Source organism: Sus scrofa, chromosome 13 (assembly GCF_000003025.6).
Source record: "Sus scrofa isolate TJ Tabasco breed Duroc chromosome 13, Sscrofa11.1, whole genome shotgun sequence".
NCBI lineage: Eukaryota > Metazoa > Chordata > Mammalia > Artiodactyla > Suidae > Sus > Sus scrofa.
This window is the reverse complement of record NC_010455.5, coordinates 74,897,864-74,912,155: the sequence shown is the minus strand read 5'-3', so window position 1 is coordinate 74,912,155 and position 14,292 is coordinate 74,897,864. Positions and strand designations below refer to the sequence as shown.

At 43.6% G+C, this 14,292-nt stretch overlaps 1 protein-coding gene across 2 annotated transcripts in view; it reads right to left on the bottom strand.

The window, feature by feature from the left end:
* TF (porcine inhibitor of carbonic anhydrase) overlaps nt 5,097–14,292 on the bottom strand; it is a 44,558-nt gene continuing 35,362 nt past the window's right edge. For both annotated transcript variants that reach the window (XM_021068520.1, NM_213847.2), the window contains 5 exon segments: nt 11,812–11,959; nt 8,422–8,486; nt 7,358–7,542; nt 6,412–6,598; nt 5,097–5,305 (listed from right to left, as the gene is read on the bottom strand). In XM_021068520.1, the coding sequence (XP_020924179.1) occupies nt 5,271–5,305; nt 6,412–6,598; nt 7,358–7,542; nt 8,422–8,486; nt 11,812–11,959 (620 nt within the window). In that variant the 3' untranslated portion in view covers nt 5,097–5,270.

The following is a 14,292-nucleotide window of genomic DNA, read 5'->3' as shown; positions in this document are numbered from 1 at the left end:
AGCTGCAGCTCTGATTTGACCCCTAGCCCAGTAACTTCCATAGGCTGCAGGTGTGGTCCTAAAAAGAAAATAATAATAATAATAATAAAAGTTCAGGAAAGCAATTTCACCTAAAATTGAGTAAAAGAAAATACCTCAGTCAAATACTATACAAAGTTATTAGAAAAAAATTCAATAAGAGAAAAATAACATCTCTACAGACAATGAAAGAATACCAGAAAGGTGTATCCACAAAATATCTAAAATCTGTAACCTACACAATAAGATGGAGAGAGCCAAAAACAGTAAACATGTGGTTAAATATTAAAGATTTTTCTTTTTCATTTTAAAATTTATTGAAAATATAATTGACGGTTTGATGTAAAAATAATTTTAAAAATATATTGTGGAGTTTCATACATGTAGAAGTAAAATGTATGATAATAAGAGCACAAAAAATAAAACAAGGAGGGAGTTCCCGTCATGGTGCAGGGGCAATGAATCTGACTAGGAACCATGAGGTTTCGGGTTCAATCCCTGGCCTTGTTCAGTGGGTTAAGGATCTCGTGTTGCCGTGAGCTGTGGTGTAGGTCACAGAGGCGGCTTGGATCTGGCGTTGCTGTGGCTCTGGTGTAGGCCGGTAGCTACAGCTCCGATTGGACCCCTAGCCTGGGAACCTCCATGTGCCATGGGTGTGGCCCTAAAAAGACAAAAAGACAAAAAAATAAAATAAAATAAAAATAAATAATAAAGCAGGGAAATCAGTGGGGTATTGCAGCTAGCAAGTGTTGGCTTGCAAAAGCTGATCATTTGTATCTCTTCTCAACTCTGAATTCATTGACATCACTTTGGTGGCCTGAAATCATCCATGGCGAGAGTATCTAGGGGTAACCTGGCATGAAGCTGGCAAATGATATAAATCAAGGCCTTTTTTACCCTGAAGATCTGGTTTATCCACACGTCCCTAGGGAAAGTGGGACTCTACTATTACAGATCTGATATTATACACAAAGCGATACAACATTATTTGATGCTAGTATTAAACTAAAGATATATATTACAAACTTTGGAGAGCTCCCTTGTGGTGCATTGTGTTAAGGTTCCAGCATTGTCACTGCACTGCTCAGGTTGCTGCTGTGGTGAGGGTTTGATCCCTAGCTCAGGAACTTCCACATGCCTTGGGTATGGCCCCAAAAAATAGCTTTTAAATAATCAACAGGTCAAAGTAGAAGTCTTTGAAAAACTAGAAAAAATTTTACCTCAATGATAATGAAAATAAACATATCAAAATTGGTGGGATACAGCTAAAGTAGTGCTTGGAGGAAAATTTATAACTTTAAATGTATATATTAGCAAAATAAAATGTAAATATTGATCTAAGCTTGCACCTTAAGAATCTAAGAAAAAGAAAATTAAATGAAAAATAAGTAGAAGAAAGGAAATAAGTTTACAGAAAATTAAATTTAAAAACAATAGTTAAAACTTATAAAAGCAAAAATCAATTTTTGAAAAGTTCAAAATAATTGATTAAGCTATAGCTAGACTGACCAAGAAAAAAGAAGAGAGAAAATACAAATTACCAATATGAAAAATGGAAGAAGAGATATCACTACACATCCTATAAATATTAGAAGAATATTAAGGAAATATCTTGAAGAATTTTTTGGCAAAAATAAACAATTTAGATGAAATAGACAAATTCCTTGAAACACAAATTTTGCCATGCTAGATTTTCACTGTTTTTTTAAAACTGTATACTTTTTTTATTATGCTCATGTTTTCATTTAAATCCTTGGGCCTGTGTGTAACAACTATTTCAGCTGTTTAAAGTTCACTATCTGAGCGTGGTACTGGTACAAAACAAACATACAGACCAATGGAACAGAATAGAGAACCCAGAAATAAACCCAGACACCTACGGTCAATTAATCTTTGACAAAAGAGGCAAGAATATAAAATGGGAAAAAGACAGTCTTTTCAGCAAGAGGTACTGGGAAAACCAGACAGCCGCATGTAAATTAATGAAACTGGAACACACCCTCACACCATGCACAAAAATAGACTCAAAATGGCTTAAAGACTTAAACAGAAGACAAGACACCATCAAACTACTAGAAGAGAACATAGGCAAAACATTCTGACATCAGCTGTACAAATATTTTCTTAAGTCAGTCTCCCAAGGCAACAAAAATAAAAGCAAAAATACACTAATGGGACATAATCAAACTGACAAGCTTTTGCACAGCAAAGGAAACCATTAAAAAAAAAAAAAGAAAAAGACAACCTATGGAATGAGAGAAAATAGTTTCGAAAGAGGCAACCGACAAGGGCTTAATCTCTAAAATATACAAACAATTTATACAACTCAACAGCAAAAAAACCAACAACCCAACTGAAAAATGCACCTGTATGTTCATCGCAGCACTATTCACAATAGCCAAGACATGGAAACAACCTGAACGTCCATCAACAGATGAATGGATTAAGAAGATGTAATATATGTATATATATATATATATATATATATATATATATATATATATGCAATGGAACACTACCCAGCCATAAAAAAGAACAAAAGAATGCCTGCAGCAACATGGATGGAACTAGAGACTCTCATATTAAGTGAAATAAGTCAGAAAGAAAAGAAAAATACCATATGACATTACTTATAGCTGGATTCTAATGTACAGCACAAATGAACCTTTCCACAGAAAAGAAACTCATGGTCTTGGAGAAGAGACTTGTGGTTGCCACAGGGGAGAGGGAGGGTTTGGGGTTAATAGATGCAAACTATTGCATTTGGAGTGGATAAGCAATGCTATCCTGCTGTATAGCACAGGAAACTATATCTAGTCACTTGTGATGGAACATGATGGAGGGTAATATGAGAAAAGAATATATACATATATATATGACTGGGTCACTTTGCTGTACAGTAGAAATTGACAGAACACTGTAGATCAACTATAATGCAAGAAATAAAAATCATAAAAAAAGAAAAATAAAGTGAATCATGAATGAAAAAAAATTAAGTTCATTGTCTGAATACTATCATCTCTGTGGTTTCTAGATGTGTTTCTATCAGTTGGGTCACATTTTGTGCTTCTTTGCACTTGCAATTTTTCACTTGATTCTGGATATTAAGTATGATACACTGTTGAATATTCAGATTTGTATTGTCTTCCTTTTAGTGAGTATTGAGGTTTGTTGCGGAGGGCAATCAAGTGACCTGCAGACCTAGGAGTTGCTCTGGCATCTCAGCAGGTTAAGGACCTAGTGTTATCACTGCTGTGGCCCAGGTTTGATCTCTGGCCTGAGAACTCTGCATGCTATAGGCACAGCCAAAAAAAAAAAAAATCTTTTTTAGTAAATATTTAACAATTGTAAAAAGAGACTTTGAGATCCACTTGATTCTACCCAGGCTAGTGTCATGGTCAGTGAGGGCAGTTATAGAGCAGCCCTTAGTCTACAGCTATTTCAGTCCCAGAGCCCTTCAGCGAAAAGCCTAGGTGTTTAATGAGTTCTCTTCACCTTGGTTAGTAGGAACATGATTGATTCCTGTCCCTGTGGAGTGCTGGGTATTATTCAGCTTATATGTCTCTCACAGTTATGCTTTGCCTTGCTTGATGGACATCAGTTTCATTCTACACCCAAGCAGATCTCCTTGCTAAAGATTTCAAGGAGATTTATATAAAGCTCTCTTCTTATAGAAATTCCAGTCACTTTGGCTTTCCCAAACTCTTATCTCTATTTCTTCAACTCAGTGTAGTGGGCTTTCTTGGGTTCCTGCTTCCTTAGAGGTGATCTGGAAACTTCCTCTCGGCAAAAAGTAGGGTCATTGTTCTGCTCACCTCTGTTCTTTCCCTTCTTTTAAGGATCAAAGTCCTGCATTGTTACTGTTCAATGTTTTAAAATATTTGTTTCACATATTTTTTTCCAGTTTTTTAGTTGTTTATGAAAGGACAGCCATTCCTGTACTGGTTACTCTTTCATAGGCAGAAGCAGAGGTCCACACTCACAAAACTGACCCTTCACAATATGTAACTTAGGTTTCTAAGTAGAATTTATTGAGGCACTACCGTAGGCTGAAATCATGGTCACAATAGACATGGCAAAATCTTTGATAAGAAACGGAATGAAATGAATGTAAATCACATTTTCAGAAAATTGTAAAAGGGTAGTAGGATTGGATTTTTGCAGTAATTTATTTATTTTATTTATATTTTTTTGCTATTTAGGGCCGCACCTGCAGCATATGGAAGTTCCCAGGCTAAGGGTTGAATTAGAGCTGCAGCTGCCAGCCTACGCCACAGCCACAACAACAAGGGATCTGAGGCGCATCTGCAACCTACACTGTAGCTCACAGCAACGTGGGATCCTGAAGGAAGCCAGGGATAGAAGCTGCATTCTCATGGATACTACTTGGGTTCGTAAGCCACTGAGCCACAATGGCTACTCCAAAGTTTTGAATAACCTTAATTTTTTCAATTAATCTAATCAAGGGTTTGATTCCAATAGATGCTATGAATTTTATTTTATTTTATTTTTGCTTTTTAGGGCCGCACCCACAGCACATGGAGATTCCCAGTCTAGGGGGCTAATCAGAGCTACAGCTGCCAGCCTACACCACAGCCAAAGCAACATCTGAGCCACGTCTGTGAACTACACCACAGCTCTCAGCAATGCCAGATCCTTTAACCCACTGAGCGAGGCCAGGGATTGAACCCAAAACCTCATGGTTTCTAGTCAGATTCGTTTCCGCTGCATGATGATGGGAACTCCTAAATGTTCAAATATATTTTAAAAATGCACAAACGCATTCCTTATCCTTCATTTTCATTATGTAAGTCATTGATATGGCACACACCAATGCTTTTTTTTTTTTTTGAACACTTATAATCACCACTCAGATTCCCTTCAGACAAATTATTGCTTAAACTCTATTTAAGTGAGTTGACTCAGGTAAAGAATCAAAGAATAAGGAGGGAAGTTGAGCTAGTCTTGTAGAGGTCAGAAAAAAAAAGGAATAATTTAATAGATATTAAACTCAGAAGAACAATTCTAAAACAGAGAAACCATTTTTCCCTCCCCAAGTCTGAGAACATCTCATAAAGTTTTCTGAGAAGACACAATAGTTTTTATTCATTGTGATTTTTGTATCAGTTACAGTACACAATTATAACTATAACTGATGTTAACCCAGACCCACCACACAGACAAAGGAAAATGTGGCCCCACTGTACTTGCAGGCTCCGAGCATCTGTGTGGTTGCCCACTTTGATCAGTTTTTAATTTCCATGGAAAGTGCAGGCATCCAGAAGTTCTGTGAGATGTAATATAAGAGAATGGCCATCAGGTATTGCTTGTACATAGTAAACACAATTCTATTCCTATTTTCTAAAAGTAAATGGTAGGTTAATTAAGATTTTTTTTAAACTTTTTGGAGTTCCTGTGTGGTGCAGCAGAAATGAATCCAACTAGGAACCATGAGGTTGCAGGTTTGATCCCTGGCCTCATTCAGTGGGTTAAGGATCTGGCGTTGCTGTGCACTGTGGTGTAGGTCACAGACTCAGCTCGGATCTGGCGTTGCTGTGGCTGTGGCTAGACAGGCAGCTGTAGCTCCGATTTGACTGCTAGCCTGGGAACCTCCATATGCTGCAGGTGTGGGCCTAAAAAGGAAAAAAAAAAAAAAAAAAAGGCTTTTTTAAAACTCTCTCTCTCTCCACCCCGCCCCCCGCCTTTGATAGCAATGCTATCCTAAAACATCTGCATTTTCCTTTCCTCTTGCTTTCACCATCTCTGACACATGATATAATTTAACAAAAATTTAGGCACATGCCCAATCATTCCATTATTTCAACTCTAATTTTATTTCTCCAACCATTTTTTTGAGGCAGCTATGTCAGTTCTATAATACATAGAAATAGAGAGAAATGACCTACTTAGTGCTACTTCTATGTGTGAATGTAGAAATGGCCTATTTAGTGCCAACAACACTTTGCTTCTATTTACTTTACTTTTCATATATTTTACTTAAAAACTTTGAAAACTGGTCCTCCGCGAGTGGTACACGTGTCATTTCCAACCCTCTCTCTATGTTGAAGTGCTCACACCCAGACATTTTCATTCTACTGGCCAAAAAAAAAAAAAAAAAAAAATAGAAATACATATGTAAACAAATTCAATTTCCAAATGATCTCAAGTTCTATTGCACTGTCTCCCTCAAATGATTTGGCCTTTTTTAGGTAGAGTCTTATGCTGTTGCCCAATTGAGTTGCCTCCTTGGTAAGCCTGAATCCTCCTGCAGGGCCAGGAGCAAGCCCTCCCAACCTTTGTGTTCCTATTTGTACTGGCCCAGGCTTGGCACACAGTCATCCTTAACACAAACCTGTTTATCTTGACCCCTACGTTATTGTTTATTTTACTCACCGGAGGGGAAGCATTGTCTCACGTTAGCAATAGCCTGAAGATACTCTGGCCCTAAGTATTTTTGATAAGTTATTTTGTCCTGAAGGTTAGCCAAACATTCTGTGTCATCGCTGAAGAGCAGATCCTCGGTCGAGGATTTGAACAGCTGGAACATCATGTATTCAAACCCATTTCTTCCAAAAAGCTCCTGAGTCAGACAGACAAAGAGACAGACAGCAGGTGACCAGCAGCCCCAGGCAGCACGAGGTTGTGTCTCCTGCCTCAGAAGTCCCAAGTCTGCTGCACTCCAGCCCCTAGGAAACCTGGGCACAGCCACAGTTTAGGAGGCACCCTAGGAAAACGGCAAAAAGCATGGCCTCTGGGTTCAAATCCTTGCCCTTCTGACTTCAGGAAAATTCTTGACTGACCTCAGTGAACCTCGGTTTACTTGTAAAAATAGAGGTAATTCGACCAAGCAGTGAGATGATGTATGCAAAGCAAGTGCAAAAGAGAAAAAGCTCCATGTTTGCCACTGGCTCACTATCCCACCAAGCACGGCTGAATGTTTTCCACTCTCTGGGTCACGCTTGCCTGTGTTTCTATGGCTGGAGCCTGGCTTCCTTGCCTCTTCTGCCCTCTGGATTCTCCCCAGGCCTGGACCATTTCCATCTCTCCCTGCCCTTCCCCTCTTCCTTTGTTGACTTCCCTTGTAGCCGAGGTAGCTACTCATTTCTTTAAGTCCACGACCAAGAGCCTCTTGTTTTGTCATCTGCCCCTGGGGTCACCATCCTTTGCCTGGGATGGGTGGGCAGTATACACTAAGATCTAAATTACTCATCTGGGGCTCCTCCAGGAGAGAGGCCCACTGCACAGGGAGAAAAGGCACAGGGTTGCGCTGGAGTGTATCTGTGCAGCTCTGCAAGGGACCTGAGCGTTCGTTTGGGGGATGAGGATTGAATTCCCACACCTGTTGATTGAAGAGCATTCTGCGGACAAAATCCGCCTTATCTTTCCTTGAGACCACAGCATGACTGGGGACTGCTGCTAGGTGACAGCTCTGGGCCTCAGTCACAGGCTTCCTGGTACCATCGGGGCACAGCAGCTGGAAGTCCTCCTGCTTCAGATCCTTTGCCCAGGCCTCGGGGTTCCTTCCTGGGGAGAGAAGAATGCATGAGCCAGAGCTGATGGCCTCTCAAGGTGCCCTCACTGGGGCAGGGGACTGACTACCAGCGCCTGGGAGAATCACAAAAACAGAGAAACTAAACAATAAAGCTTTTACATTAAACAGAAGAGAAACATTCACAAATTCATTTTTCAGTCCCGTTAAAGACAACGATGTCTTTGTCCTGAAAAGCCCTAGCCAAAAGGGAAAAGATTGATCATTTGAAATATATTAAAATTAAGAATGTTCCTCAAAAAATATCATTAAGAAAGTGAAAAAAGGACGCCTTTTCAGAGAGGGACAGATATGTGTGATACATATAGCTGGCAAAAATTGCTATCCAGAATACACAGAGAATGCCTAAAAATCAAGAGCCAGACATGCTCCTATAGACTATGGCCAAGGCCAATGTGATAACCAACCCTGCCGAATCTGACCAGACACAAAGAATTTGCTCATCCTCTAAATAAAAAAATTTTACGGGAGTATCCATCGTGGCGCAGTGGTTAACGAATCCGACTAGGAACCATGAGGTTGCGGGTTCAATCCCTGGCCTTGCTCAGTGGGTTAAGGATCCAGCATTGCCGTGAGCTATGGTGAGATGTGGCTCGGATCCCGTGTTGCTGTGGCTCTGGCGCAGGCCGGTGGCTACAGCTCCGATTCGACCCCTAGCCTGGGAACCTCCACATGCGGCCCTAGAAAAGGCAAAAAGACAAAAAAAAAAAAAAAAAAAAAACAAAAGTTACAGTCAAAGTCACCGGAGACTGACTGGGTTGATAGACTTCCCCCATTAAGTACCTGGACCTGATTTCCTGGGAAAACTCCCTGGAAGAGTTTTCCAGGGAGGAGGGAACTGTACATGCACATACCGTCGGTGTTCTGCAGGACTGTGGGGTGCTTCACAAAGGCCACGTCTCCCTTCTCAACCAGGCACCTGCACAGGGAGGGTCAGGTCAGCAAGGAGAACCCACATGAGGAGGGAGAAAGAGGCTCCAAGAGGGACTCACTGGGAGGCTCCCAACCCCGGCCCCCTGGGGCCATTCAACTCATCTAACACAGTCCATTTACTCCACACACAAAACGGTGATGCCCGGCTGCCCCTGGGAACTGGAGAGGCAGGGAATCAAACCCACATCAGAGCAGCAATCAGAGACACAGCGGTGACAGTACTGGATCCTTAACCCACTGTGCCCCAACGGGAATTACCCAGCCCTCTGTGTTCTAATGAGCCCTCTGGGGGATTCTGACTTGGGCTGTGAGAACCACTGCTTGAGACAGCACCTCCCCCTCACCATCCATAGAGCAGTGACTCCAAAACATTCTTCCACTTCCCCCAAATCTCAGTCTCTTCGTATACCCATACCCAGCACTCACAGGTGCTCTCGATTCCCAGAGGAAACACAGAAGTCATTGCGTGGGCTCTCTTTCAGCATCCCCCTGCGGAATCTGGCAGCCCAAGTTCCCACAGCTCTTCTCTCTCCAGCAGAAGTCTCCTCTCCAGGTGCTCTGTGTCCCACTCCCGCCCACACTCAGGCACTTTTCACTGTAGTCACCCTTTTCCTCCTCTATAACCCTCTTCACTGGGCTTTTTTCATCATTATTTACACTTCCTTTTTTTTTTTTTTTTTTTTTTTTTTTTTTTTTTTTTTGGTCAGCATTCACACCTTAAAAAGCAAACACTAAGCCCTGCCTTGATCCCGCCCCTCAGCAACAGGCCTCTCTCCCCAACTCATTCAACTCCCTAAAAAGATCATCACACCTAACATCAGCACCCCTGCCCCCCACCCTCTCTGACCCTGTCGGTCATCTCAGAGGATTGACTCGTTGAATCTGTTCCTGCCTGGGGTCACCAGATCCAGGGGCCAGTTTGTCCTACACATCTTAGTGGATTTCTCAAGTTCATCCCTTCCCCAATGATCTGAAATGTCATCTTTGGTATAAACTAAAGATAATATTTCCATGTGTCTGTCTTTTTTTTTTTTTTTTTTTTTTTTTTGACCATGCCTGCAGCATGTGGAAGTTCCTGGGCCAGGGATCAAACCCATGCCACAGCAGTGACCCAAGCCACAGCAGTGACAAGGCTGAATCCTTAACCTGCTGCACTGCAAGGGAACTCTTCCATATATCTGTCTTTGGAGGTTTTTTCCTTCCACTGACTTGTCATTCTTCACATAAACCAGCCTGTATTGATTTACAGTATTACCGTATTATATGGTACTATAATAGCATAATAATTTTTATAATTAGGAAAGAAAAATTCCCTGTGTATAATCTTATTTTAGAGTTATTTGCTCTCATTTCCATCTACTTTTTTGAGAAGCGACTTCCCCTCTAGACTCCCTTTAACCCACAGCAGAGACAACTAGAACTTTAAAGTGCAACTTCACCGCAGGAGTGGTATAAGCAGGAATTTCACCTGAACTGGGCTGACAATCCTATTTCCTGCGAACTGGGACTAATACATCATGGTCTGTGTTTGACTGCTTCTTTATAACCCAGGAGCGATAACAGTGCTGGGGCTGCTGGTCACAGACACTTCCCTCTCTGTTGACTGCTCAACAGAGAAAACTATCAACAGAGAAAACTACCCTGATGGGAGAGAGAAAAGCGGCAGATATACAGAAAGAGAGAGGGGAGAAGCAGAGTGTCCCCTTATGCTAAAGACTCATTCATTGTTTATGCGGAACTCTAATTTAACTAATGACCTGAATTTTACCTGGAAACCCCCACCTTGAAGCATCTTGGCTGTCAGAGTCAGGAAGCCAAGGCAGTGCAAAAGCAGGAAGGAGGAGGTAGGAAGAATGAGCTGACCAGAAGGAAGACTGTTCTATGTGTGCTCATCTTCACTTTGGAAACAGGGGAAATCCTGATTCAGAACAGAACCTGAGGACAGAATTCTAGGCCCTCTGTGAATCTATCATCACCCTACCCAAATGAGGCCGTGGACCGTAAGACTAACGCATCTCCCAATGTAAAGGGAAGTTCAACTATTTTAGTCTAGGTTTAATGTTCAGGGATCTGTGAAAATATGTGATTCATGTATGGCTTATGAAAGGGACAAAACTTTGGAGAGGGAGGAATGAGGGAGCCTGTCAGTGTGATGAAGAAAAGGGTTCTTTCTAGAGGTTCACACAGGCCCCCACATGCCACATAACCCTAATTCGCACAGCATGCCCCACTGCCTCGCAGTGTCCACACTGCCCATCACACTTAGAATTATCTCAGCCAGGCCTATAGGGCACCACAATAGCCAGTGTCTGCAGCCCCAATCTCTGCACCTGATCCCTGCCCTCCCTCCCTCTTCCCTGGGACATTCTCTGGCCTCAAACATGGCATGATTTGTCCCACTCCAGCCTCTGTCCTTGCTGTTCCTTCTTCCTGGATTACTCTGCTTCAGATTTTCCAGGCCTGATTCTCATGCAATACTTAACCCTCAGTTCACAGGGCCCCTGCTGAGGCCTTTCCTTACCACCTTTTCTAAGATTGTCCCCAAGTCACTGGCCATATCAACTCCTTAGTCCCCTGTAGCACTTATCATAGTCAGGAAGGCATCACCCATTATGGGTTCATTGTCCTCCTCTCCCCACAAGACTCAGGAGGCATAGGGGCTGTGTGTGTCTTCTTGCTGCTTGCTATACTGCTCCAACTAGGAACAGTACCTGCCACATACTAGGTGTCCAATAATTAGTTCTTGAATGGATGGAGGAGCCCAGGAATATGTGTTTTTAAAATGTACTCCTTGGAGTTCCCACTATGGCTCCAGGGGTTAAGGATCTTGTTCACCATAGCTGTGGTGTAGATCACAGATGCAGCTCAGATTCACTCCTTCGCCCAAAAACTTCCATATGCCATAGGTGTGGCCAAAAAGGAAAATAAATAAATAAACATACTCCTCAACCAGGTAGAAGAAGCACGAGTCCAGTGGCCTTCCTTTGATCTTAAATTGGGATGCTGAAAGAAGCTGTGACTTGTCCACAATCACACAGAAGAAAGGATCACAAGTAGAAGCGGGATTGGGACTCTGCACCCATCATCCTTGCACCTCTCTGGTGCCCTGCATCAGTTGGTCCTCCCTGAGCAGAGGGCTCCAGAGCAGACTAGAACCCTCAGGGCCCCTGGGAATCTGCCTTTCTATTCTCTAATTCTGGTTCCTCCTAAATGCAGCACCCAGATTGGGGGGGGGGTGATGAAAACGGTGAAAGGACAGAAAGTTCACTGGGTTGGTGCCAAAGCAAAGCTGGTGGACAGATGCTACTCACCGGAGGGCCCCACTGAAGCCGTGGTACCCCTCGTGGCTGTTGGGGGCACAGGTGTGGGCTGGCTGCCCACTGATGCTGCCACTGCACAGAGCACAGAGACGGGACTCTGGATCAGACCCAGGGGCACAGCTTTGACTGAAGAACTCATCTGCACAGGAGGACAGGGGCGGTCAGCTTTTCCTGCCTTTGTTGGCAAGAAAGCCTCAGATTTTGTCCTTAAAATTGACTGAGTGACATAAAGACATACTTGAGGTAGAAATAAGAACATTATGGAATTACAAAAAAAAAAAAAAAGTTTACAGCTGGAGCAAAGAGGGCCTGGCTGCAGCTAGAACAAGGGTCCGTGAGCTCACAGCAGTCCTGGAACAGGGCGGCAGCATGGAAGGGTAGACACAGACTTAACTTTAAGAGAGTGGGCAAAATTGGAAGTCCTGGCTGGTTGATGGTCCTGCACTTTCTGACGTCTGCTGCCTTTGTTCTTCCTTACAAGCTCTGCCATTGTGACTCAAGGCCAGGAAGGGGCCTGAGAGGCCCAGCCATCTAGCCTTGTGCTGGGCCTCAAGGCACCAGTGAGGAAACCATAGAGGCCTCACCCTCTTGGACTTCAAGTTCCTGGGGTGACATTCATGACTCAAGTAACCATGCTAGTGAATTTGAGTTTCCCACCACGCTCTGGGGAAAAGAACATGGTTCCATGGCTACAGATAAAGGAATGCGGCACAGACCTGGGAGTCAGGGAAGTCCTCAAGTGAAGAATGACTGGGAATTACCCAAGGATGGGCAAAGGGACAAGCTTTCCAGACAGGGAACAGCATCTGCAAAGGCTTAGGGGTTGGGGGAGGTGGGAAATGGCACAGAAAGCTTAATGGAGGCCATTGAGCCTGGACCACCCAGTGGTCTAGTAAGTGGGGAGGGTGCAGGGTCCAGACCACATGCGATGTCTTACCCTTTGTCCATAGAGAAATAGAAAGGCTTTGAAGGGTTTTAGACAATGCTGGCCCAGGGGTCCAGCAGCAGGGTGAGCCAGGGCAGATGTGGGGTGCCCGCCATAGGCTCCTGCAGGAGGTCAGGGGACATGAGACCAGCCTGGAGCAGAGTAACACAAAGGAGGGGGCGAGAGGAGGGAGGAAAAGCTGACATCACTGTGATGGAACTGTGGGTTGGCAGAGAAGATGCATTCCATTTCATACAGGTTGAGCTCAATGTGCTTTTAAGATATCTGACTAGATAATGTTAAACAAGCAGTTCAATACATAGGTTTGGAGGTCAAGGAGAGATCTGTGCTGGGGGCAAAAACTTTAGTTATCAGCATATAGACATGATAATAGTGATAGCAGCAAACATTTATCCAGTATTTGCTATGTCCCTGGCTTTGTACATGTAATATTTGTTTAGATGGAAATCCAGGCTATAGGCATGCATGTATGGGCTCAGAGGTTGAATTTAGAGCTGGGGTTGGGGAGTTGCTTTAAGCAACTCAAACATTTATTAACCAGGTTGGGAAAGAGGGACTTTGTAGGGGTAGGAGAAAAAAAGAAGCCAGCGTGTTTTCACAAAGGCCAGAAGGTGGTGCTTTAAGGTGATTTGAAGAAGAGGAGGTCATGGAGGAACAGACTGGGGCACATCCTTCAAGCTGGGCAATATGGAGATCCTAGTGGCCTTGACCAGACTTCTCCCTGTGGAAGGAGGCAGAGGAGCCAGGGGGCAGGGAGTGCAGCCATGACTGGGGTGAGTGGCTCAGACCATGCTTCTAAGAGGTCTGGCTGTAAAGGGGAGTAGGAGAAGCAGGAGCTGGAGGGAAATGTTGGGAGAGGGAGGATTTTTAAAGATGGAAGACATCGGATTCATCTACATGTTGAAGAAATTGTCGGATATACCAGAGGAAGACGTGGTAACTGAGGGTGAGGCTCTGGGTGGGGCGGGGACAGGTCAGGGGCCCACCCCCAAGTACAGGTAGGAGGACTGGCAGGGTTATGGAGGGAGGCTGAGCAGATGCAGCCAGCAGGAGCCCCCAGCTTTGGCAGTGGGGTGTTGACAGAAAACTACGTTTCTGATGGTTTCAAGCGTCTCTTGCAGGTGCAGATGAGATCATCTGCTGAGAAAGGGGGATAGATAGGTTGGTGTGGGATGGAGGTTTGTGAACAAGTAGGACATTAGGATGATGATGGGAAGTGTGCGTGTGGAGCAGAGAAACAGCAGGGGTGCTCTTGAGCGCTAGAGGTGCCCTCTGAGACCAGCAGCTGGAGCATCTCAATGGTATGAACTGCTCTGCCCTGTGACATTCTCCAGCTGTGTTCAACTGCCCAGGTGCAGGTTAGTGCAGTGCTTGGATGTGTCAGATGGTGGGGAAAGCAGGGGACCAGGAGCCTTTTAGGTATAGGCAAGAGTGTTGCTGAAATGACTAATTTGGAAAATTAAGAGAGGTGAGGCTGAAAGTGAAAGATAAAGCACTCGAAGACCTTCTGGTGGAAGGTTTATGAT